Here is a 26,193-nt window from a genome sequence, read left to right as displayed (position 1 = left end):
TGCTACTTAAAGTGGCCCTGTCATTAGAAAGAAAAAACTTTGGGATATGAAAGAGAAACATGAAAAGTTTTGATCAGTCGGAGGTATGGATGAGTTAGAAGAAGCGTGCGGTCATGCGCTTCACTCCCCAGCTCACTGCCTTCTAGTCTTGCCGCACGAAGCTCTATAGACTTATAATGGAGCCTGTCTTCTGTAGTGAAACGGAGAACACATCGAGATGGAGATCTCAACATCAAGACCCTGACTGATCAAAACCGCAAAAAGTTTTTTTTTTTTCTAACAACAAGGACATTTTAAAGGGTTTTCTCTATACAAATAATAGATGCTGATCATCTGAAAGGCTCATGGTGGATTCAGCCATCAATTTAATGTGTATGGGGCTGCTCTGAACAACCACTGACAGATGATGTCGGTGGTGATAGGGGCCGGCCGTGATGGAAAATCATAGCTGACCCCTTTGGTCAAAGAGAGATAAGCCGCAGATAGATCGCTCTCACTGCTGCTTACCCCTCCCCATAGAAAACAGGAACGCTCGGTTGTGTTGAACGTTCCCATGTATAGGCAGGATGGGCGGTGGGTGGAAGATATAACTGATTATTCAGCATTCAGTTATTGAAGGTGTATGGAGACTTTAACACTCGTCGTACCTGTTCCATAACTTCTGGAGCCATCCAGCAGGGGGTGCCAACAAATGTTTTCCTTACTTTATTCCTTGTCATGTCACCTCCTGTAGCTAAAAAAGAACTAACACCAAAATCTGGAAAAAAAAAATACAGAAAAAATTAATGGGGTTCTCCAATTAAAAAAATACTAATGCCCTATCCGCAGGATAAAAGACAAGTAAGAGATCGTGGGGGAAGCCATCGGAAAGAGCAGAGTGCTATACTTGGAGCTCTCCGTCGCCTCCACAGAGAGTAAGTAGAGCTGTAATCGTCTGTATTCAAAACAAAGGAGCCGGGGGCCAATCTGGAGATTGCCGGAGGTCGGACCCACTTCCATCTCTTACTTGTCCCTTATCCACAGGTAAGTTTTAAATGGAAAATCCCTTTAGGAAAATTAAACGGATTTAAACAAGGGTTCACATCTGCATTGGGGCATCACAGGAAACCCAACAGACCCTAATAAAGTCAGCGGGGTTGTTGGGCCCCATTGGTGTCCTATATACACCAGGCAGACGAATGCTTTTAGAGCAGAGTATGAAACACTGGTAAGAAGCGGACGGCACTGCTACAACAATCTCCAGCACCTGGATTTAGCATGAGGGCGAGCTGTGACTGAAATTCCAATACGGCAGCGTATCGTGGTGCTCAGTAATAAGAAAATATGTAACAAAATAGCAATAAAGAACAAGTAGCGAGCACTCACCAACGACTTGCGTTTCACAGCAGGTTTATTTCTTAAGCAACTTCATAAATGCAGAGAGGGGGGTGAATGGAGCGGACACCTCCTAGCTGGTAGACTACAATTGCTTCAATTGTAATTGCGCTTTTTCCAGTCTAGGACTGTCCAGTCTTAGAACGGAAGAAGTGCAGTTGTTTCACGCGTAATTGCGCTTCTTACGGTCTCGGTCTAGGACTGTCTAGTTCTTGACCAGAAGAAGCATAATTACGCGTGAAACAATTATAGTCTACCAGCCAGGTCATGTCCGCTCCATTCAACCCCCTTCCTGCATTTATGAAGTTGCCTAAAAAATAAACCGGCTGTGAGACGCAAGTCGTTGGTGAGTGCTCACTACTTGTCCTGTATTGCTATTTCATAATTTAGACAATGAGCTGTGAACAATGGGATGGAAAGGGCAGCATATCAGGAGAAGGAGACAAGTAAGCTAAATGATTGTATTACCTAAAATATTTATCTTGAGGAGCCCTACAGGTATATTAGTTGAGATGGGAGTACCCCTTTAAGAAACTAATTTATAAATCGTATTTGAGAAATGTGAGTGGTTCATGAGTTTCGACTCACGTGTAGCTTAGATCAGGTTAGACCACAGTATAACAAGAGAGAACATTTAGAAGCTCTGAAATATTTTTCTATGCCCCGTCCTAAGCTGAAAATTGCTATAGTTAATCATAAAATGCCAAAGCCCCGAAGCCACTCTGTGCAGGTAAGAAGCCTAAGTGAAGCGCGGATCCCGTCTTGTTCAGTTACCATTGATCTGCCATTCTTTAATTATATTGATCTGTAATATCCTAGACGTCCATTTTTGCCCATTATGCTTACATTATATAATTTTTCTTTCCTTCTTTATCCTCTAGCTTAACTTTCTCTAAAGAATTCATTTACTTGGAGTCTCCTAATCAGTTTTCCTAGATGGAGTCTCCTGGGGAATTCAATGCTGGTGACTTTCCCTATATACATTGTGGGGCGTCTATGAGAGAGCACAAAAAGTAATTCTACCTTTCAATTACCCCTATTTTCTGCCAGCCCTCGTAAATCCCATTTATTGCAGATGCTATTACTCAGGCTCTCTTGCTATTGTATCAGTTTTTTAAAGAAATACCTTCTAGGATGATTGGAAAATAAAATGCTGAGACACCTCTGTGATTGTATTCTGCTCAGAAAGTTATAAAACTTTACAAAGATTAAACCCGCTGTGATGATTTACGGATATGAGATTCTGCATATTACATCAAATTTATTTTATTATGTTCTATTGCTTTTTTCCATCACCCAAAGCGTAGACAGCTTAAGGTATGGGGCCCATGTGTCAAGGAAGCTTAGCAGCAATGGCTTCTCAGACCATCTCCTTAAAGGGGTATTCTACTCAAATGTAACTTTTCATACAGTATACTGCTGCCCATGGTGAGACTAATAATTTATTCCATACTTATTATAACCTGTTCAGTCACCTTCCAACAGTTCTGAGCTGCTGCTTTCTGCTGCAGACACAAAAAACTGTGTGTGATCTGTTCTCTCCGTCTCACCCTCCTCCCCCCTCCCTTTCGAGACGGCTGATGTAAACAAAGCCCTGGCAGGCTGTATCTGCTACTTTGTAGCCTTTTTGTAATGCTGAGAGGGTTAATCTGAGGTCAAGTTGCTGATAAACTCACTGTGATTAATCCACCCGGCATTACAAAGTTGCAGATAGGGACTTGTTTACATTAGCCTCCTCAGAAGCGATAACGGGGAGACAGAAAGGAAAGTTCACACAGTTTTTTGTGTCTTCAGAAGAAAGCAGCAGCTCAAAACTGGGGGAAGGACACGAAATAGATAATAATAAGTATGGAAGAAATTGTTAGTCTCACCTTGGGCAGCAACATATGAAAAGTTATGTTTGAGCAAAGTATCCCTTTATTGATCAGGGTGATTGCCAATAATCGAGACAGCTACACTGCTCTTGAATACCCAAACAGGCTTCTCAGTTTCCTGCTTTGTGCAGATCTTTATGAACAAGGCAGAACTGGAGAAGGAAGTAGACTGAGAATAATGTGGGACAGGCTGCAGGACTTTTGTGAAAACTACCTCTAATGCTACGTTTACACGGAGCGATAATTCGCCCAATCGATCGTTTAATGATTTTGAAGCAACAATTTGGTTTTTAGAACGATCAGCGTTTAGATGAATAAATCGTTAGAAAAATTGTAAGAAAATCCGTAAGAAAAATCTTTAATGCGATCTTTTTTAGGATCACTTAAGCCCATCTTTTACATTGGGTGAATCTTTGAAAGACTGTTTACACGAAGCGATCTACGAATTTTTAGCGAACGACGAACGATGATTTAAGAACATGTTAAAAGATCAAAATGAACGATTTTTCACTCATCGCTTGATCGTTTGCTGTGTTTACATGGAACGATTATCGCTCAATGCGATATTTTTTGCAAAAATTCGCCCGATAATCGTTCCGTGTAAACGTAGCATAAGGCTGTGCCTTACCAACAAGTAGAGGCGTCTCGCTGGCGAGGCCACCACTAACATGTAAAAGTGTACCCCAGCACTACGACAGACCACCAAAGTTACACATTAACCCTTTCTTAATAAATTATAAGCTCAAAATATGCTGCGGTTGTGCTGAGCTGCAGTATGCATGCCTTCTCCCTCCCCCACCTCTCTCTGCCCTGCATGACTGAAATACAGTATTGATTGAAGGAAGCCAAATCCTGTACATCAATCATGTAGGGCAGAGAGGTGGGGGAGGGGGAAGCATGAATAATGTGGCTCACTACAGTCTCTATGACTCTTTATAACTCTTATATAACTTTGCACACAGTCATCAGCTAGGGGCTGTTTTGGATGGCCCGCCAGAAGTAGCAACCGAGCACCAATCAGCAAGATCAGAAGCCATCGGCCAAGGCCGAGGCCGATCAATCGTGCAGCTGAGCCACATAAGCGTTGGCTGGATTCTTTGTGCATCTTACTGTTTGTCATAGTGATTTTGAGGTTAAAATGCAGCTGTGTTTATAATAATGCGCTCTATTAAAGTCAATGGAAAATTGCCCAGCAATTAAGTAGAATAATGGCCGCAATTCATCAAAACCGTCCAAATAATGAACATGATTAGTGTTTACTACCTGCTTTTGAAAAATATGGTTGTTTTTTTTTTCCCACCAGGTGACACTTTGCTTTATTTTCAATACAGTTGTATTTTGTTTTTGTTTTTTTATTTTGTGTAAACAAAAAAAAATTATAGATAAAATCATGTGCACTTGTGACATTGACATTACCTGCTATCTGTACTGAGCCATCTTCCCCCAAAAGGATGTTTCCAGCCTTTAGATCCCTGAGTTAAAAAATAAAAAATTCTTAAGTTTTCTCCTTTGCCGTATAGATTTAGAAAAGAAGGCAAAAAAAACACTCAGTGTTGCTAACAAATACTTTTATCATTGTTATTTGAAAAGGAAATTAGATCAGGAAATGTGGTTGATATTTGATCTGCATTATGTTATTTATTTGCTATGAATATGAAGAGGTCAAGTGTAACTGAATAAAATAAGCTCCAGATAGGCGGTCATTGTTTCTTTGTTTAAGTTTCTATCTCGAAAGCCACTGAAAAGCAACCCGAGATCCACTGTATATCCATAGTAATTAGAGATGAGCGAACCGGGTTCAGGTTTGCGTCCATCCGAACCCGAACGTTCGGTATTTGATTAGCTGGGGCTGCTGAACTTGGATAAAGCTCTAAGGTTGTCTGGAAAACATGGATACAGCCAATGACTATATCTATGATTTCCACATAGCCTTAGGGCTTTATCCAAGTTCAGCAGCCACCGCTAATCAAATGCCGAAAGTTCGGGTTCGGATCGACTCGAGCATGCTCCAGGTTCGCTCATCTCTAATAGTAATGAGTCTATGCATGATGATTACTACCACGCACTGCTGTTATATGTCATGTCAAAGGGCAAATCCTGGCAGGTGTGCCTAATGGATCCAAAGCATAAGCATACATCTACTTAAAGTGACACTGTCACCCCCTTTTTGCATTCTGACTTCTCTTCATAGATGTAAAGGGAAAGTTTAACAGTTTTCATACCTTATTTTATATCATACGTCATGGTGCTCTTTCATATATCTCTTATTTTATATCATACGTCAAGTGATCTTTTATCATCTGCAGATTGTGCTAAGTGGGCGGGGCTTTACGGGATCTGCTCCACGTAGCCCCACCCACAGTGTCACAGTAGGCCCCGACCCCGCCGCAACGTCATTGCCACATAGGGCCCGTCGCCTCGCCGACCATTGGAACAGGCTGGTCTAAAGGTCTAGTCCCTACTCCCTGTAGGTCAAACAAACAACAAAGGTGCCAAAAATACCCTAGGGGGTCTAGGGTACATTTAAACAAAATACACACTGGCGCAAAGAGCCATTAGCCCAAAGGGCCCCAGATCACCCCTGGTAAGTCAATTAAAACGTAACTTTTAATAAACTAATATATACTAAAATATATGAACACCGTGATAAAGTTAAAAACACTCTCCCACAGTCCACTAATATTTGTATGTTTATGTCCACCAGCCGGTGGTACTCTATATTATCACTGAATAGCTGCAGACTACTCTATCTAAGAACTGTGGAAGTAGCTGATTAAAGCCTAAACCTTACTCCCTGTAGGTCGGCCCATACCATGGGTCGATACCATGGGCGTCGAGGGGACGAGGCCTATGTGCCCTTGATGTCACAGATGGGTGGGGCCTACGGTGGCGCTGTTGACGGGGCTAAGTGGTGCAGTTGCTGTGAAGACCCACCCACCTGGCACAATCTGCAGATGATAAAAGATCACTTTTTACTTGAACAAGCACCATGACGCATGATGTAAAATAAGGTATGAAAACTGCTAAATTTACCCTTTACACCTGTGTAGAGGAGTCAGAATGCAAAAAGGGGGCGACAGTGACACTTTAAGGGAAATTTTAAACCGAATGTACAATCAGACACTTCGCTTTGGGTTTTATACCTGAACAGATCGGCTAGTGGTGCAGGGAAACTGGTGTTGGTCAGTTCCCAAGCACTGCACCGCTCCGGAACAGTCAGAGCAGGCCAGCCGGCCCCCAGTGTGATAACCTCCCCTCTGTGACGTGCCTCTATTCTTTTCTTATGGAACCGAATCACAGAGGTGAGGGGTTTTCGTCACACTGGGGCCGTCTTGCCAGTCCCCACTTCTTTGGGTCGGTGGGGTGCTTGGGAACAGACCAGCAACATCTGCAGGAAACACGCGCCGGTTCAAAAAAAGTACTGTGCCACCAGCTTCCCAGCTCCAGCGCCGGTCTTTTCTGGTAAAAAACCCAAAGCGATGTACCTGATGGTGCAGTTAAAGGGTCGTTTATTACATGCTACATCTATAGTTTTGAAACTTATTTCACAATATATTATTAAATTTACATTAAACGAGATTAAGTTTTCTCACATACAACCTGGAATATCAATATCAAATCAATGGGGGGGGGGGGGGGGGTCCAACACCCTGCAAACCAGCTGCTGTTTGTAAGAGATAAAGAGAACAGAGCCAGAAGCTCTATACACTGTGTAGTGGCCATTCTGGGGTACTGCAGCTCAGCTCCCAGGAGAAGTCTGACGAAAATTTGTATTAAAGTATTGTATTGCGCCACAAAAGTTATACAAATTACCAATATACACTTATTACGGGAAATGCATATAAAGTGCTTTTTTACCTGCACTTACTACTGCATCAAGGCTTCACTTACTGGATAACATGGTGATGTCACTTCCTGGATACCATGGTGATGTCACTTCCTGGATAACATGGTGATGTCACTTCCTGGATAACATGGTGATGTCACTTCCTGGATAACATGGTGATTTCACTTCCTGGATAACATGGTGATGTCACAGAGCTGTGTGGGCTGTGGCTGCTGGAGAGGATGATGGCAGAGGGATGCTCAGTGTCCCTCCAGTGCCCTGTGTCCCTTAGTTTCCCTCTGCCATCATCCTCTCCAGCAGCCACAGCCTGCACAGCTCTGGGAGTCAGGTTGTGACACCACCATGTTGTCAGGAAGTGACACCACCATGTAATCCAGGAAGTGACATCACCATGTTATCCAGGAAGTGACATCACCATGTTATCCAGGAAGTGAAGCCTTGATGCAGTAGAAGTGCAGGGAAAAAAAGCACTTTATAAGCATTTCCCGTAATAAGTGTGTATTCATAATTTGTATAACTTTTGTGGGGCAATACAATATTTTATTGCAAATTTTCGCCGGACTTTTCCTTTAAAGGGGACAAAAAAAACTGGTGTCAGAAAATGATACAGATTTGTAAATTACTGCTATAAAAAAAAGCTCAAAGCTTCCAGTATGTCCTGCAGGAAGTGGTGTGTTCTTTTCCAGTCTGACACAGTGCTCTCTGTTGCCACCTCTGTCCATGTCAGAAACTGTCCAGAGCAGTAGCAAATACCCATAGAAAAACTCTACTTTTTAAATTTAGATTTTTAAATAGAAATATTTTACAAATTTGTATAACTTTCTGAAATCAGATGATTTGAAGACTTTTTTTTTTCTCCAACTCAAACTAATGGGAGCTGAACTGCAATGACCCACTATGGCCACTAAAATGTATAAAGCTGTCCACTCCTGCTGCATGCTTAACTTTTCAATTGGTTTTATGGATCACTACTAAATAAAGACAAGAATTTGGTTCACTAGAAATAGGCTGATCCCAAGTATCATTATGTAGGGTGCCGGCTCTGGCAAACAGCTGGTTGGAGGGGGTGCGGGAATTTTGTCCAGAAAAACTTTTCTAAACACAATGGGGGAGATTTATCAAACATGGTGTAAAGTGAAAGTGGCTCAGTTGCTCCTAGCAACCAATCAGATTCCATCTTTCATTTTCCAAAGAGTGTGAGGAATGAAAGGTGGAATCTGATTGGTTGCTAGGGGCAACTGAGGCAGTTTCACTTTACACCATTCTTCATAAATCTCCCCTCATGTTTGATAAATCCCCCCCTATATTACAGTATGTATGGATATCCGTCCATAGTGGCCCACAACATACCTATGAATCTGCCCATTCCTGTGTAGATAGTCTAATCCTTCTAAGACTTCTTTGAGTATAGTAGCAATAATTGGTTCATCTAGCACGCCGCTCTTGTGTTCCCCTCGGCTGACCACGTGTTTAATAATATCCAACATGGAGCCTGAAACAAAACAATATAAAAAAAGGACTTAATAAATTCATGGTTTATATTAGTAATATCAGGACCAAAAATGTATTTATTTATTTTTTACTGACCAACATTTTTTGCTTCATAAAGGAACATTTCAAAACTATATACTATGATATTCCTATGATTAGTCAGATACTAAAACAAACTGTCTATTTTTATTTTATTTAAAGGACATTTTTATGGGGTAACCATCTTGTCTGGGCAGATTTGGGTATGACTCTGTGGTAGAGTGTGATTACATACTGTGTGACCAATGCAGTAGACATTGCACAGCAAAGGGCAGGGGAGGAGCTGTGTGATAATCTCCTACTGTGAATGGCCTGACCCCATATTATCTTTGTCACCTTCCACTGTAATTGTGAATGCGATGATAAGGAGGACACGTTTCAAAAATTATTTGTCCAGAAAAGGAAGTTTAAGCCTATTACTATCCGCTAAGTAACAGTGTCAGCAGTTTGGAACCTGAATTGCAGATGACAGGCCCATCTTAAATTGGTATTTTTTTCAGAATTTTATAAAATTTTGCAATGAATGTCAGTGAGAAATGGATAAAAAAAAAAAAAAAAGGAGGGATTGAATTCAGACTGCTGCAATGTAGCTGACTTTTAACATCCTTACTATGACTACAATACCTGAGTTTCTTTACTTCCACTGAACTGAACATAGAACACCATACAACCCTATAGGGAATTAAGTGTGGTTCAACAGAATAGTGATGGCCCAGGTCTTCAAATGTCATATAGACAATGTAGTGGCATTATAGCCATTTGAAACCAGTGGCACTTTTTTTTATCTCGTTTTTTGACACCTATTTTTGACTGTCTAATAGTAAGTAAGGTTATTTTATCACCTTCCTTTCATGTCTTACCTCTGCTTTAGATGCAAACTGTATGCACTATGGACTTTTTTAGCTAATTTTTCTATATAGTGAACATCCTGTAACAGTTGGATCCTGCTGTACACTCTAGCTGGAAATTCAGCAAACTGTATATCGCTCCTGCTATGTGGGAGGTTCCTGAGGATATAGTGGGTGGGAGTATAGTCAACAACATATAGTGGACGGAAGATATACATGGCTGAATCCCACCTAGAGTGTAAAACGAGAACAAGGAATCTATTACACTAGACGCTTGGAAAAGAAGACAACAGCCAAAAAATAAAAACATTAGTGTCCTACTATGGTAGACACAGTCTATCCACGTATCTGTACTGCTCTCCAGCCAATGGCTCTCCAGCTGTAACAAAACTACAACACTCAACAATGGCCTCATTTCTCATCTAAATCGCATTGAAATAAATAGAATTTATAGATGAATGCAATGCATTATAAAGGTGAACAAACAATGAGGCGCAGCCTTGGATGTGATAATCACATAAAATCTAAGAGCTATGCATCAGTCTATAAAAAGCATCCCAATGCCCTAAAACAACCGGCCATTGTCTAGTCTCAAAATAACTAATCCCTCCAAAGTGCTTATTAAATATTTTTCTTGGCTAGGCAAAGTCTTCCAACCAGTTTACTTTTGACACTTTATCAAGTTTACGCATTGAAGAGTCAGAATTATTAAATCAACTAGTAAATCCAGCTTTAATGCTTCAAGGGGTGCCACTGCGGATGACGGTAAGCTCTGCTTCCCACCTCTCAATCCTCTATCCGGCTTTCTCACGATCCAACAACAAACAGTATGGCGGCCAATGAAAGGCTGGATGTTATCATGGTCAGTTTACATGCAATAACAGAGCATATTCACCTCTAGTAACTATAGGTACCCTTAGAGTAATCCTTTAGGTTACAAGAAATGACTTGCATTAAAACAGTCCCCAAAAAATTGCTTGTATTTTGCATGTCTGTCCTGACCAGGAGTACACTAGAGAAGACAGTGGGACAGTCAAATATTGTTTTCACAGTCTCTGCCCATTGTAAATGTGATATAGATGGTTGCACCTATAGGATCCTTGCAATAAAGTAACTGCCCAAATGTGCATGTCTGCAATCTATATACTCTTTCTCTCTATAACCTTCAAGGCGTACTCCGTCCAGGTTCCTTTTTTGGCAATACCCGGGGAGGGGGTACGTGTAAACAATAACATCCACTTACCTCCCCTGTCTCCAGCGCTGCTGTCTGCATTCCAACCATAACATCCACTTACCTCCCCTGGCTTCAGCACTGCTGTCTGCATTCCATCCATAACATCCACTTACCTCCCCTGGCTCCAGCACTGCCTGCATTCTGTCCAAAACATCCACTTACCTCCCCTGGCTCCAGCGCTGCTGCCTGCATTCCATCCATAACATCCATTTACCTCCCATGGCTCCAGCACTGCTGCCTGCATTCCATCCATAACATCCACTTACCTCCCCTGGCTCCAGCACTGCTGCCTGCATTCCATCCATAACATCCACTTACCTCCCCTGGCTCCAGCACTGCTATCTGCATTCCATCCATAACATCTTCTTACCTCCTCTGGCTTCAGCGCTACCTGCATTCTGTCGAAAACATTCACTTACCTCCCTTGGCTCCAGCGCTGCTGTCTGCATTCCATCCATAACATCCACTTACCTCCCCTGGCTCCAGCTCTGCTGCCTGCATTCTAGTCCCCCGTTGTCTGTCCGCTTCCTGGTTTTGAGAAGGGAAGTTGCAGGCCCGCCTCTGCTGCTGAATGTCTGTCACGTCTCAAGTCCCAGAAGGAGGCGAATATTAGTAGACCGGATTGAAGGAATGCAGGTGGCAGCGCTGGAGCCAAGGGAGGTAAGTGGATGTTATGGATATTATTGTTTTCACCCAACTGCCCCCTGGGAATTGCTGTAAAATGGGTACCAGCTAGAATACACCTTTAAGAGCATTTTCGAGATGAACACTATTGATAGCCTAGCCTAAGGGTGCGTTTACACAGAAACATTTATCTGACAGATTTTGGAAGCCAAAGCCAGGAATGGATTTGAAAAAAGAGGATAGATCCCAGTCTTTCCTTTATGACCTGATCCCTGTTTATAGTCTGTTCCTGGTTTTGGCTTCAAAGATCTGTCAGATAAATCTGTCTGTGTAAACGCACCATAATGCTGGGTTTACACGAAACGATTATCGTGCGAATTTGCACGATAACGCTCGAATTCGAACGATAATCGTACGTGTAAACGCAGCGAACGATCGAATGACGAGCGAGAAATCGTTCATTTTGATCTTTTAACTTGTTCTTAAATCGTTGTTCGTCGTGCATCTGGGTTGCATGTACACAAAACGTGGTCCACTACATTTTTGTGTATGTTAAAAAAAAACAGATGCATTTTGGTCCGTTTTTTTATAATGGAAATCAATGTCAAAACGGATTAAAATGGATGCACACAAATGCATCTGATTTTCCATCCGTCTTTTGTAAAAACGGATGAAAGAAAACTTTGTGTGAACCCAGCCTAACTGATCAGAGGAGCCGCACACTGGCACCCATACAGAACAAATAGTGCCAGAAATCCTGTGCATCTACTGTGTAGCAGTGGTTCCAAGCCCAGCACTGGGTCACCATCTATACTGCAAGTGGCCACCTGGATTGTCTGTACCGCTAATACACAGTACCACGCAATAAGGTCACAGAAGAAACAGAGGTCTGGTCAAATTCAGATGTTTTAAAGTTTATTTAGGTCCACAAACACAAGTACTTAACTCAGATTCCATTCAGTTTAAGGCTACGTTCACACAGAGCAAAAGGGGCGGATTAAGCGAGGAAATATTTCCGCCTGAAATCAACTGACGCTGAATTCCAAGCAGAATATAAGCAGAATGTAAGCAGAATCCCTGCGTATTCCTCTAGGAAAGTGTTCAGCTCGTAATCAGCTCTTGACAAATTCAGCGAGGAATCCGCGCTGAATCCGCATGCATTCAGCGCTGAAATTCAGCGACTATTTGGCGAGTAAACTAAACTATACCAGAATATATACTAGAATCCTCCTCCCCCCTTTTTTCCCCATTTCCGCGCTGATTCAGCGAGTAATTTCCGCTTGTATTACGCTTGTATTCCGCGATGAATACGTGCGTATTCTGCGCTGAAACAGAAAATCAGAGCCCCATTGGTTTGTATAGGCTTCCGCTAGCGGAAGAATGAACATGTTCATTCTTCTGGCGGGAAGCGGATTAGTTCAGTGCGGAAATCCCACCGTGTGAACTGCAGAGCAGAATTTCCCTTAGGGCTCGTTAACACAGAGCAAAAGCAGCTGAATTTCTGCGCTGAATCAGCGCTGAAATTTCAGCCGTTAAAATAGGTGCAGAGCTAATTTCCATTGTGTTGAATGGAAATTCTGCTCTGCAGTTCACACAGTGGAATTTCCGCACTGAACTAATCCGCTTTCCGCCAGAAGAATGAACATGTTCATTCTTCCGCTAGCGGAAGCCTATACAAATCAATGGGGCTCTGATTTTCTGTTTCAGCGCGGAATACGTGCGTATTCAGCGCGGAATACAAGCGTAATACAAGCGGAAATTACTCGCTGAATCAGCACGGAAATGGGGAAAAAAGGGGAGGAGGATTCTAGTATATATTCTGGTATAGTCTAGTTTACTCACCAAATACTCACTGAATTTCAGCGCTGAATGCATGCGGATTCAGCGCGGATTCCTCGAGTATTCCGCGCTGAATTTGTCAAGAGCTGATTACGAGCTGAACACTTTCCTAGCAGAATACGCAGGGATTCTGCTAACATTCTGCTTATATTCTGCTCGGAATTCAGCGTCAGTTGATTTCAGGCGGAAATATTTCCTTGCGTAATCCGCTCCTTTTGCTCTGTGTGAACATAGCCTAAAGGAGAAGTCCAGCGAAGTTTTTTCTTAAAGTATTGTATTGCCCCCCAAAAGTTATACAAATCACCGATATACACTTATTACTGGAAATGCTTATAAAGTGTTTTTTTCCTCTGCACTTACTACTGCATCAAGGCTTCACTTCCTGGATAGAATGGTGATGTCATTTCCTGGATAAAATGGTGATGTCACGACCCGACTCCCAGAGCTGTGCGGGCTGTGGCTGCTGGAGAGGATAATGGCAGGGGCACACTGAGGGACACAGGGCACTGGAGGGACACTGAGCATCGCTCTGCCATCATCCTTTCCAGCAGCCACAGCCCGCACAGCTCTGGGAGTCGGGTCGTGACATCACCATTTTATCCAGGAAGTGACATCACCATTCTATCCAGGAAGTGAAGCCTTGATGCAGTGGTAAGTGCAGGGAAAAAAAGCACTTTACACATATTGATGATTTGTATAACTTTTGGGGGGCAATACAATACTTTAATAAAAAATGTCACCAGACTTCTTTAATAGGAGTGGAGCTGAAGTAACCCACACCACCACTACACAGTAGATGACCATAGGGTTCCTGGTATGATCCGCTGTGTATGGGTGCCCATTCAGTTCCCGTTAACAGATGAACAGCTCGGTTTGCACTTTAAGCCTCTATGCCTCAACTCTGCCTCATCTGAATGTATTACTCCAGAGAAAACCAAACAGATAGATTGTTCCTATAAATCACAATTAATATAAAGGAGTCATTAACATTACCTCCGCTTAGTAACTTCATCACCAACCACAGCTCCTCCTTCACCACAAATGAGGTGTAATATGTAACCACGTTGGGGTGACTGCACTGGCTCATGGCTTGTATTTCTTTCTGAAAAGAGACATATTGCCCAGATTAGTCACTGTCAGAGATAAAGAACAAAGAGGAATCAGTAAAACACACAACGATTAATGCCATTTCAGTTCACATTTATATCACCTCGAGAGCGGATCCCACAACCCAAGGCGATGGCGGGGCAGGAGACAATGACATATCGGGCTAATGATACAATGATGTAATGGCCGTAGATGGAGCCTTATTACTATTCAAAGAAATGCTTTATTCTTAGGCTATGTTCACACTGCGTATGAATCCGGCCGTAGTGCGAACCGCAAATATACGTACGTAGTTTTGAGGTTGATGCGTTCACTTGAAAGTATACGATATACGGCCGCACAATGCACACTACGTATGAGCTTACGGCCGGATCGTATACGGCGCCGTGACAAATGAACAAGACCATTGTTTGAGGACGGAAATGTTGAAACTCACGGCCGCGGATTTCCATGCGGTCCCGTACGCATGTCGGTCCCGGTCCCGCATGTCTATTTTTCCCACGCCCGTAGTTTCAGCCGCACATCTACGGCGGCGTACGATCTACAAACGGATTCATACGCAGTGTGAACATAGCCTTATAGTGTATTTTGGTCCAGACAAACTGGTTTAATTATACTGTATGAATAAGTACAATAGATACAAATAAATATGACCAATACTAGGGCCAAATAGCTTAACAAAAGCAAAAATGCAACCTCTAGTAACAACCACTGTAATAGAAGATAAACAACTTGCGTTACTGCAGTGTCCTACTACGTGGGAAATTAATACTTACCTGTCCCTGAGCACCACACAGCTCAGCATCACCAGCTCTATGACAGCCGCCAGTTTCTCCTGGCTTCCTGCATTGTCACATCCCAGCTGGAAGTACCCGCTCAGCCAGTCAGTGACTGCAGCAATGTCCCACCCCACTGACTGACGGGCTAAGTGGGCATTTCTCCGGGATAGGACATGGCAGGAGCGGGAAATCTGTCAGATTTAATGATGCTGCGCTGAGAGGGAAACAGGGATGGGTCAGGGCCGTATTTACCACTAGGCACCCGTGGTCCGGTGCCTAGGGCAGCACCTTGCAGGGGGGCAGCAACAGGGAGCAGGGGGACAGAAAAAAATATTTTTTTGTTTTTATTTTTTTAGTTTCCCTCCTGCCGTTCAGACTTGCCAGTAAATCTGGTGTCTTTTCCAGGGGGGTGGGGGGTATGGTGGTATTGGTCAGGTCTGGTATAGCCAATAGGTGCGTGAAGATAGGGCATCTTCAGGGTTAGTGCCTAGGGCAGCAGCAGCTGTTAATACAGCCCTGGGATGGGTAAGTATAAATTTTTTATTAAGTTCCCCCCACCCCCATGCTTAGACAAGGTTTATACATTTTACTGGAATTCTTCTTTAAGTAATCTTCAGAATATTAACTGTGTCAGTCAAGGGTACAGACGTACTACTAGCCAGCAAAGACGAGACAGTGGATACAAGAGCCTTGTTGCAATTCAGGACCTCATGGGCTTCTGGCCAGGCCTGGTAAATGAAGAATGGCTAAAGAGCTTACAATTGTCAGTCTATACCCCGCGGCGAAAAAATACTAAAAAGTCTAGGAACAGGTAACAATAGTATTCTGCTGACAGACATCTATGAAGCAGCCTGTGCACTTTTGGAGGAGAACTGCCTATTGGAACTGTGAGTAACTTTAACCTGACAATATGACCTAGTAAAAAGCCTGAGAAGTTTAGGGACTCCCTTACTTACTAAGTGCTCTATACAGTCAAAATTGTGTTCTATGTATCAGGACTATGCGTGTAAATTTCAATTGTATCAGAAGTAGTAACAGAGAGATTGCTGTTACAGTTACCCTGTGTTGTCTATATCTCTATCGCTGACTACGCTCTATCCAAATCTTCACATTTTCATGTTTCCCTCCTATTTGTTTTTTTTTGTTTTGTTTTTTTGTTTTTTTTTTGTTTTTTTTTTTGAAAAAACACGCTTCCATCCAGCTTCACCAGGTAAGAAATGAAAAAAAAAAGTTTGGGATGGTGACCACACCTTGTTCTTTTTTTTTTATATATTTTTTTTAAATAAAAAGTGTGTTTACTTTTCCAAACTAGTTAAAGAGGTAGTTCTGAAAAAAAGCTTTATTTCAATAAATGTTTTATCATAAAAACTGAAATGGTTTCCATAAATATAAAAATTTAATCAGTAAATATAAAACATGTCTTATAAGGTATTGATTGTGGTCCCTGTACATGATGGGATACAATATAACATCCCCTCATCCTGCAGATAGCTGGCCCTCCTATGGACTGTGTTAGATTTTCAGGGTAATCCTTTCACACATGAATCCTGCTTTGGATGCCATTCAAGGTTTTATTATGGTCCTTCAAAAAAAAGACTCCAAATCAAGGTCCACTATGTGTCTGCCTCCCGTATTTGTTTTGGCAATCCAGTAATTGCTGTGACAGAACAAGGGAACGTCTCTTGGCAGGAAGTCAAGTTCGGATTTCCCATCACATTAAGCTGCAAAGGTTGGAAATTCTCACTGCTAATTTATTGGAGATGTGAGTGGAGATGTAGTTACCTACTTGTCTTATAATGAAATGGCAATAACTACTAATAAAGTAACTGGTTATATAGGTAGATGATGGGTGTAAAGATAGATAGATAGATAGATAGATAGATAGATAGATAGGAGATAGATAGATAGATAGATAGATAGATAGATAGATAGATAGGAGACAGATAGATAGATAGATAGATAGATAGATAGATAGATAGATAGATAGATAGGAGATAGATAGGAGATAGATAGATAGATAGATATGTAGTAGAGATGAGCAGCACTCCCGACAATACTTGTTAGGTGCCAGCAGACGGGTCCCAGACCAAGGAGCAGTTCACATAGAGTAAGAAACTCTGCAGCACACTGGTAGTATTGCACATTTTTTTACACTACCAGTGTGCTGCAGAGTTTCTTACTCTAGATAGATAGATAGATAGATAGATAGATAGATAGATAGGAGATAGATAGATAGATAGATAGATAGGAGATAGATAGATAGATAGATAGATAGATAGATAGATAGAAGATAGATAGACAGATAGATAGGAGACAGATAGATAGATAGATAGATAGATAGATAGATAGATAGATAGATAGATAGGATATAGATAGATAGATAGATAGATAGATAGATAGATAGATAGATAGAAGATAGATAGAAGATAGATAGATAGATAGATAGATAGATAGATAGGAAATAGATAGATAGATAGATAGATAGATAGATAGATAGATAGATAGATGATAGATAGGAGATAGATAGATAGATAGATAGATGATAGATAGATAGGAGATAGATGATAGATAGATAGGAGATAGATAGATAGATAGATAGATAGATAGATAGATAGATAGATAGATAGATAGAAGATAGATAGATAGATTGATAGATAGGAGATAGATAGATAGATAGATAGATAGATAGATAGATAGATAGATAGGAGATAGGAGATAGATAGATAGATAGATAGATAGATAGATAGATAGATAGATAGGAGATAGATAGATAGATAGATAGATAGATAGATAGATAGATGATAGATAGATAGGAGATAGATAGATAGATAGATAGATAGATAGATAGATAGATGATAGATAGGAGATAGATAGATAGATAGATAGATAGATAGATGATAGATAGGAGATAGATAGATAGATAGATAGATAGATAGATAGGAGATAGATAGATAGATAGATAGATAGATAGATAGAAAGGAGATAGATAGAAAGATAGATAGATAGATAGATAGATAGATAGGAGATGGATGGATGGATAGATAGATAGATAGATAGATAGATAGATAGATAGATAGATAGATAGATAATAGATAGCAGAAAGGCTAAAAGGGTCATTCTACAAATGTTTTTTGCATTGCTTTAGTAAGTTATAGTAAGTAAGTTTAGTAAGTTATAATGTTTACAGTGCGTTGCATATGCTACTGCATTATACAATACACTGAAGTAGACTCTCTGCAGAGAAGGCGAGTGGGAAGCAGTGCATGGGCTGCCATGCAGTTCTCAACACAAACATTGGTGGCAGCAGAGAACCCCATGTTGGTTCTTACTGCAGACACTCATCATATAAAAGGAAATAATACAAAAATATTATATTTTTAACCCCTTAGTGACCACATGTTTTTACTGCCATTATTATGATGGGCTGTCCCCTTTTTACAGCACCAGCCTAGCAGCCCAGCGCAGGTCCTCTGTGCCAAGATCCCAAGCACTTGGCTATCACTATAACAGGCAGGCCCCTGCACTGACTGCAAAGACTGGAGATTAGTGTTAAGAGGACTGTTGAGGAAATATATATATTGGAAATATACGTAGTGTGAACCCAGCCTTAAACTGCATACCACTATATAAACTATTTGGTATCGCTGTAAGCATAATGATTGAGAGAACATTTTTTCAGTTCCTATTGCATTTTTTCTTTCTAATTTTTGTATATTTTATTTAAACTTCCCTTCAAGGGACAAAAAAATACCAAAAACTTGAATGAAAAAATGAAATAGTTTAACCAGGCACCTTCCACTCTTCTCAGCAGTGGGCACCTGGTTAAAGGGGTTATCCAGAGCTACAAAAACATGGCCACTTTCCCCCTACTGTTGTCTCCAGTTTGGGTGAGGTTTTGAAACTCAGTTCCATTGAAGTTAATGGAGCTTAATTGCAAACCACACCTGAATTGGAAACAAGAGAGGGGGGGGGGGGGAAGTGGCCATGTTTTTGTAGCGCTGGATAACCCCTTTAAAGGCTTGAGTCTCCCATTGATTTTAATGGGGTATGTTACTAGAGTCGACTTGTGTAAGGGGCTCTCAAGCGTTTTAGTGCTCGCTCAGCATTATTTATAGTACACAATGGGGGAGATTTATCAAACATGGTGTAAAGTGAAACTGGCCCAGTTGCCTCTAGCAACCAATCAGATCCCACCTCTCATTTTCCAAAGAGTCTGTGAGAAATGAAAAGTGGAATCTGATTGGTTGCTAGGGGCAACTGAGCCAGTTTTACTTTACACCATGTTTGATAAATCTCCCCCATTGTGTATATATTTTTCTGCAATACCCCTTTAAGACATGTATGAAGACAAAGAGGAAGCAGCTTTCTAGAGCGGACATCACAGTACAGACGCAGCAGCATACAGGGATACTATGGTGTTAATAAGAACCCGGAATATTCTTCTATAGTAATGTGTATATTCATTTATCTACACTGTAGCAATGGTTATCCCATAGGCTGCACTTACAGGGAGATCAATAATGATATATTTGGCCGGCTCGATACATCTGATGTAATAAAACCCTGTCCTGTACAAGCTCACATAGGTCAGTGTTATGAAATGTAGCAAAACAGGAACCCTGTGTTATGTAAACCAGCAGTAATGTCTGCTTACAGCCGGAGCCGTTCACACAGTCCCTGTCATTGAGCGTCTGCGCTCGTTCTCTGGAGTTTACACATTCTCTGCCGGCAGGAAGGAGGGAGCTCCGAGCCTCACACAAAACTTTATACTTTACTGTGGCTAGTATATAGCTTGTATAGCTTTATATATAATGTATACACCATGTTATGCCTATTAGTGGGACTGAAGGGTGGTGCATCCCAAAAACACCAAAGAGAAGGCTGATATGTTATAATGCACTACCCGCAGGCCCGAAGTGAGACACACATCATCTATGTCACCTGCAGGGCTGCATTAACATTGCAGGATTTCTGCCTACCATTACAGGTGACTTTCACATATACCTTTTTGACAATTCAATTATACAAAAATCTCTGCTAAACCTTCACCTGTCATGTTCCTGGAGTATATACAGGGTCAGAGGTCTCAGAACACCCTTTTATTTTGACCAACAAAACACAGTAATCACTGAACTCAAGGAGAACAGTGAAAAAAACTCAGTGATTACTGTGTTTTGTTGTTATTGCCCCAACTAGCCAGAATCCTACTCCACACTGACGAGGGGCAAATACCCCGAAACGGCTGTCTGTGGATGGAAGCCTGCCTTGGCAAGCCCTTGTCATGATCGCAATACTCGTACCTTGAATTAGACATTGACAAAAAGGGGCCATCCTGGTATTTCCCTGTTTGTGTTCCAATACTCGCAACCGAGTGGGACTTAAGGGGCTATTTATCAGGGTGGTGTGGAGGCACCCAGTGGCAACAGGCTAGAGATATCTGGCTATCCCGTGTTTTGAGACTCGCAACCGAGACTCCACGGACTCTTGTTTTGCACCCTTTTATTTTGGAAACAAAAGGGAAAATCACATGTCCGAAAATCCCAGGGAGGCAACTTGTCATGTACAGAACATGGCCGCCATCTTGGAAGCCGGCATACTGGATCAAGGGCAAGTTTTCCAATGGGAAGGTGATCATGTAGCATGTCAACAAAGGCCAGAAATGTCTAAAAATTGATTAGATTAATAAAATCTTCTGTGGTTCAATAGTTGTCCACAGAGAAAACTACTTTGTGTTCAGCTTAGCTCTGTGTTTGGCACCGTGGGCAACACATTGAATGCGTCAAATGTCTGTGCATTACAGGGACTGGTCCAGGTCGTTGCAGCTTCCTGTGTTGATAATGTTTGAACTCCTGGCTTGCTTTAGTGATCGTTGGGGGCCTGAGGACCCAGACCATATCTGATCATACCTTTTGACATGTCTCTATGAGCAATGATAGCTTTACTGGCCTGTTGGGTACTAGAAAGATTAAGGACTGGCATAAAATGAAATAAAAAAAAAAAATTATCCTCTCCTGCTTGATCCCCTAATCGTTCAACTGTAAGGATGAGCAAACCGTCAGACTTTTGGTCCGACGGCATCTTTGCTCAATTGCTATGCCTGCGATGCCAGGAATCTGCGGGCAGGATCTTCCAGGAAATTTAAGATACATTCCCTGGATTTCCGAAAGTCCGAAAGTTCCGCTCAACTCTATTCAACTGTCTAATAAAACATATACTGAGTTACAAGTTATTTATATGAGTTGTTTTACTACCTTTGTGCCTTTCTTCTGCTCCTAATGCTCTGTTGTCTTCATTGCCCCACTTCCTGTCTGGTGTACATCCTGTAATGGACATCCTGTTTATGTTGCACCCTATAGCTGGGAATTCAGCCAACTCTATCTCCTTTCCCCTATGCAGGAGGCTCCTGTGGGTGTAGTGAACAGGGTAATAGTCAAGAAGTGAGAGGGTGATTCCCATCTAGAGTGTACAGCGGGAACAGAAAGTCCATTACAGGATGTGAGAACAACAGAATAGTTTTCACCAGAAGCAAAAAGAAAGCTATTAAGATAAATTTATACTTTTACTTTAGACAATTGAAAATAGGTTTCCTCATATCATTTTGTACCAGTGCTACCAGTTCTACACCAACACTACATTAACACTTGAAGGCAAACTGGGTCTGTTCTAAGCTTAGCCTTAAGAAAAGAAAAGTACTATATGTCATCAGATACCATTATATGATCAGTGGGAGCATAATACTATAATACAGCCCCGCATGGAGGCACCATATGGCGGCACATAGAGTTCTATAGAATGGAACTCCAGAAACTCTGTGTACCTCCATGCACAAAACCTAAATCCTAAAAGTTGATTGAGACGCATTCAGGACTGCCAGATTAAGACACATATAATGCCTTCTGTCTGGAATTTTCCAGCAGCTAATCTCTCGTTTGACTTACTTTTGCGTGATGCTAATGAATTCCCCCTTTAGCTATTTTATTTAGAGGAAATGATTTCCATAAGCATGAATGAGAATGGCTGACCTGTAATCGCCCATGCAGGACGAGACATGTCTATCTGAAAGGACTTGGGAGTAATAAAAAATTAATCTGCTTCAGTATAGCTTCCTTTGCATTCTCCTGCCACCTGTGGCGTGCCCCTCGCTGTGTAATTGAATCAGGACCGGGGGACATGCCTTTTCAACCTATAAAATGCATTATTACTTATTTAACAACTTTTAGCCAAGGGAAGCTGAGTTCTCTAAATAGCGCTGTCAACGTATCCAAACTTGTCCGTCCTTCCTCTACTGGGGATAACAAGGGACTGTATGTAGGACCAGAGGTAACTTCAAGCTCCTGGTACCTATAGCAAAATCTGCCATAGGGCCCACCACCTGCCATGTGCAGTATATTATACTGATGTCTTGGTTCACACTGCGTTCACACTGCGTTTTTGCAATCCGTTTTTTACAAAAAGCCAATGAAAAAAATGGATGCATTTGTGTGCATCCGTATTAATCCGTTTTTCCATTGACTTCCATTGTAAAAAAAAAAAACGAATCAAAACGGATCATTTTTTTTTTTGACGGACACAAAAACGTAGCTGACACTACTTTTGTGTCCGTTAAAAAAAAAACAGATCCGTTTTGATCCTTTTTTTTTTACAATGGAAGTCAATAGAAATGCACACAAATGCATCAGTTTTTTTTCATCCGTTTTTTGCAAAAAACGGATGAAAAAAAAAAACGATTGCAAAAACGCAGTGTGAACCTAGCCTTTTATGTTAGAAGGGCATTGGGGCCAGGTGACAATCTTTACATTGATAGTAAGGGTATATTATTGTTGTAATAAAGACCTTAAGCTGTTGCAGAACTTCATGCAACTTTGCTGTGTGTCTTCGTTTACGGAATTAAAACCTATTTGATTATGTGGCTCTGCAGTCCTATCTATATTAACTGTCCAGGTTTTGCCTGTGATGTAATCAGCATTACCAGGCTTCATCAGATTGTTTATGACAAGGAAAACACCAGAAATGAGGTCTGGTAATGCTGATGACACAGCCCAGATAGTCAATCTTGGCAAATCTGCGGCATTCGTGTAATTAAATAGCGCCTAATTATGTAAACAAAGAAACACAACAAAACTGCAAGTGTGTAAATATAGCCCTAGGCTGAAACCAAGTCCCCATGCGTCTAACAGTAGCCACCTCATGTAGCCGGGATTATCACTCTCCGTTCAAAGAACTGACAACGGAGAGCTGTGGAGAGCGGAGGAGCGTGAGCTCTCCCGTAGACACACTGTGTGAGACTGAGGCATGTGGAATTCCACGGCAAAGAGTTTTGCTCTATGTGAACTGACCCTAAAGAGAAATCCTCAGCTCCTGTCACTGTCAATTAAATGCCATGTGGCACTGAAAGTGTTAATGGCTAATCCTAGAGGTCTATAGTTCTAGAGACCAGGAGGGTGTACATTTAAACCCGGTTGCATAAAAGCCAAGCCTGCAAGGGTGTAAATGTACGCCCTCTCTCGTTAAGGGGTTAATGTGCAATGCAGCAATGGCCACTTTCTTCCAAAAATAGCACCACACCTCTCTATGTGTCTGTTCCTCTCTCTGGTTCAGCTCCCCTCTTTTCCTTAGACTTCTATTTGACGCTGTAACCCGATCTATCAGTCAAGCTCCTCTTTGCTATATGGATTTCATAGCCCTGGGCACATGGTGTATTTTCCAGCAAGGCGAAAAATGAGCAGAGAGGTGCTTCGTTGAGTGCTTGTCCCAGCTCCTTCTACAGGTCACTTGGGGTCTCAGCACTGAGACTCAGAACAAAGGTTTTCAAGCATCAAAAGTGTTTTTTTTAAAGACAGTTACACTTTAAAGAGCAGCAAGTAAGGGGAGAGGGATTTCAATGAAGAAAGTTTTTTTCTGTAATAAAATATATTACAAAGTTCCCAATTTTAATGTGCACTGTTAATTTCTGCAAAGTTGTCTATGGTCAGAGGTGCACTTTAAATTGACATAAAATGACAAACCCTTTCATATGAAAAAAGCTGCCAATGGATGCAGATGGTGTTCTATAGAAGAGAGTAGTACTGTACGTCCATCAGCTCCCATAGGCTGGGAGAGCAGGCGGTCATTCTCTGGTGTTTCCAGCACAGTTTGCAGTCATTACCCTGGAATGTAGGTATTGTATAGGAGGTGAAGGAGAGTTCTCTTGTACGTGTGTCTTGGCAAATGGGAACAAATAAGTCACAATTTGTTTTCCCGACAGGGCTGATAATGAATTCTGTAAAGGAAATTAGTTAATGGTTCCAACCATCGGTAGGCGTCTGGAAGAGGAATGTGAGGTTACTCAGCCCCTCAGATAAGACGACAGGAAGATAAAGAGTACGAGAAATGGATTTCTGATGCAGTGCACTGTATCTTCCTATAGAAAGTGACATCTTCCTTTCATTTACCAGTAGCCTAAAGTCCTCTTTCCTTGTCAGAGGTTCAGAGACCTCTTCACTTAAGAGAAAATCCAGCTAGTGTACAATAGAAAAAACTAGAGGGGGTGTAGAGATAGGAGTAGATATGCAACTACAGAATGACTCCCTCCTTCTCAGGGCCTTAAAGGACAGCCAGTCAGTGGCTGCAGCGGTATCCTGCCTCAGTTGCTGATTGGCTATTGGGACCTGGAGCAATATGGTCCCAGGACCCAGAGGTGGCCAAAGAGCTGGACAGAGCAGTAAGATACCATTGGCAGCATGGGAGCCAGGGAGGTGAGTGTGCTTTATTATTTTCACACAACCAATCCCTGGGCATATCTAAAATAAAAGTCCTTTACCAGGAGTACCCTTTTAATTTCTCTTTTACAACCTCTACAGTGTGCAAATGTCACGGCCGCGGCGGCGTCCCGTGTTTCCGTGACCCCGGCGTCACCTCCTCCTGCCCCATGGAGCCGCCGGGGTCCTTGTGCAGGGACCTGGCGCTGCTGCTAGTTCGGCCCCTGGGGGCGCCTCACCTCTCCTCCGCTCCTGTCTCCGTCTGTGCCGGCCGGCGCGCGCGTCCCCGCCCCGTCCCTAGTCCTTGTTCTTGGTTCCTGCTCCCCTGTTACTCCATTGCTCCTGTGTTCATCCTGTCACCTGCGGTTACGTCTACAGACCTCTGCCAGCACTATCTCCTGCCTACTGCTCCTGCCACGCCTCGCCTGCCTTCACTAGCAACCAAGCCAGGGGTAGCGACCTGGGGGTCGCCTGCCGCAGCAAGTCCATCCCACCTTGCGGCGGGCTCTGGTGAAAACCAGCGGCCCCTTAGACTCCGCTCCCTGTTGAGGTTAGTGCCATCGCTGGTGACGGTCCAGTGGATCCACTACTCCAGGTGTTACAGTAGGCTCCAACCATGGATCCCGGCGAGGTGCCTGATATCCGTGACATAGCCTGAGTGGTCGCCCAACAGGCGCAACAAATCCAGCAACAGTCGCAGCAGATCCAGCAACTCACTGCCGCCTTACAGCAGCATACCACAGCCCAGCACACACCACCTTCTGCTGCTTTTTCTACACTTCGACTGGCTCTCCCAAGCAAATACGCTGGTGACTCCAAGTTGTGCAGAGGATTCCTGACTCAGTGCACCATGCATATTGAACTTTTAAGTAGTCAGTTTGCCACCGAGCGCTCTAAAGTGGCTTTCATCATCAGCCTATTGGAAGGAAGAGCTCTGGCCTGGGCCACACCACTGTGGGACCGTGATGATCCTGTGGCTGCTAATCTCTGAATTTTCCTGGCCGAGTTCCGCTCTGTCTTTGAGGAACCTGCCCGTGCCTCTTCAGCTGAAACTGCTCTCCTCAACCTCTCTAAAGGGAGCTCCTCTGTTGGTGACTACGCCATCCAGTTCCGCACCCTTGCGGCAGAATTAGACTGGAATGAGGCCGCTCTAATAGCCACCTTCAAGAGGGGTCTGTCCAGTCGGGTGAGAGACGTGCTTTCCGCCCGAGACCTACCTACCTCCCTGAACGAACTCATCCTACTGGCCACCAGGGTCGATACTCGTTTTTCTGAGAGGGAGGAGGAGGTCTGGCATGAACGGCGACTAGGCCTGTCCCGTCGCCATCACCAGCTGGCGCCGGTCTTCCAGTATCCTGACGTTCTGGAGTCCCAGTCGACTCCTGAGATTCCTTTGCAGG

At 42.5% G+C, this 26,193-nt stretch overlaps 1 protein-coding gene across 3 annotated transcripts in view; it reads right to left on the bottom strand.

Annotated features, from left to right (window-relative positions):
* Positions 1-26,193, bottom strand: part of STK39 (serine/threonine kinase 39) — a 259,852-nt gene that overhangs the window by 184,795 nt on the left and 48,864 nt on the right. For all 3 annotated transcript variants that reach the window (XM_069985123.1, XM_069985125.1, XM_069985124.1), the window contains exons 3-6: positions 14,164-14,272; positions 8,446-8,587; positions 4,665-4,720; positions 648-757 (exon numbers count right to left, since the gene is read on the bottom strand). In XM_069985123.1, the coding sequence (XP_069841224.1) occupies positions 648-757; positions 4,665-4,720; positions 8,446-8,587; positions 14,164-14,272 (417 nt within the window). The remainder of the gene's footprint in view (positions 1-647; positions 758-4,664; positions 4,721-8,445; positions 8,588-14,163; positions 14,273-26,193) is intronic.

The sequence above is a fragment of the Dendropsophus ebraccatus genome, chromosome 9 (assembly GCF_027789765.1).
Source record: "Dendropsophus ebraccatus isolate aDenEbr1 chromosome 9, aDenEbr1.pat, whole genome shotgun sequence".
Classification (NCBI taxonomy): domain Eukaryota; kingdom Metazoa; phylum Chordata; class Amphibia; order Anura; family Hylidae; genus Dendropsophus; species Dendropsophus ebraccatus.
The sequence above is the reverse complement of the archived record's forward strand: the minus strand, read 5'-3'. Positions and strand labels throughout refer to the sequence as shown.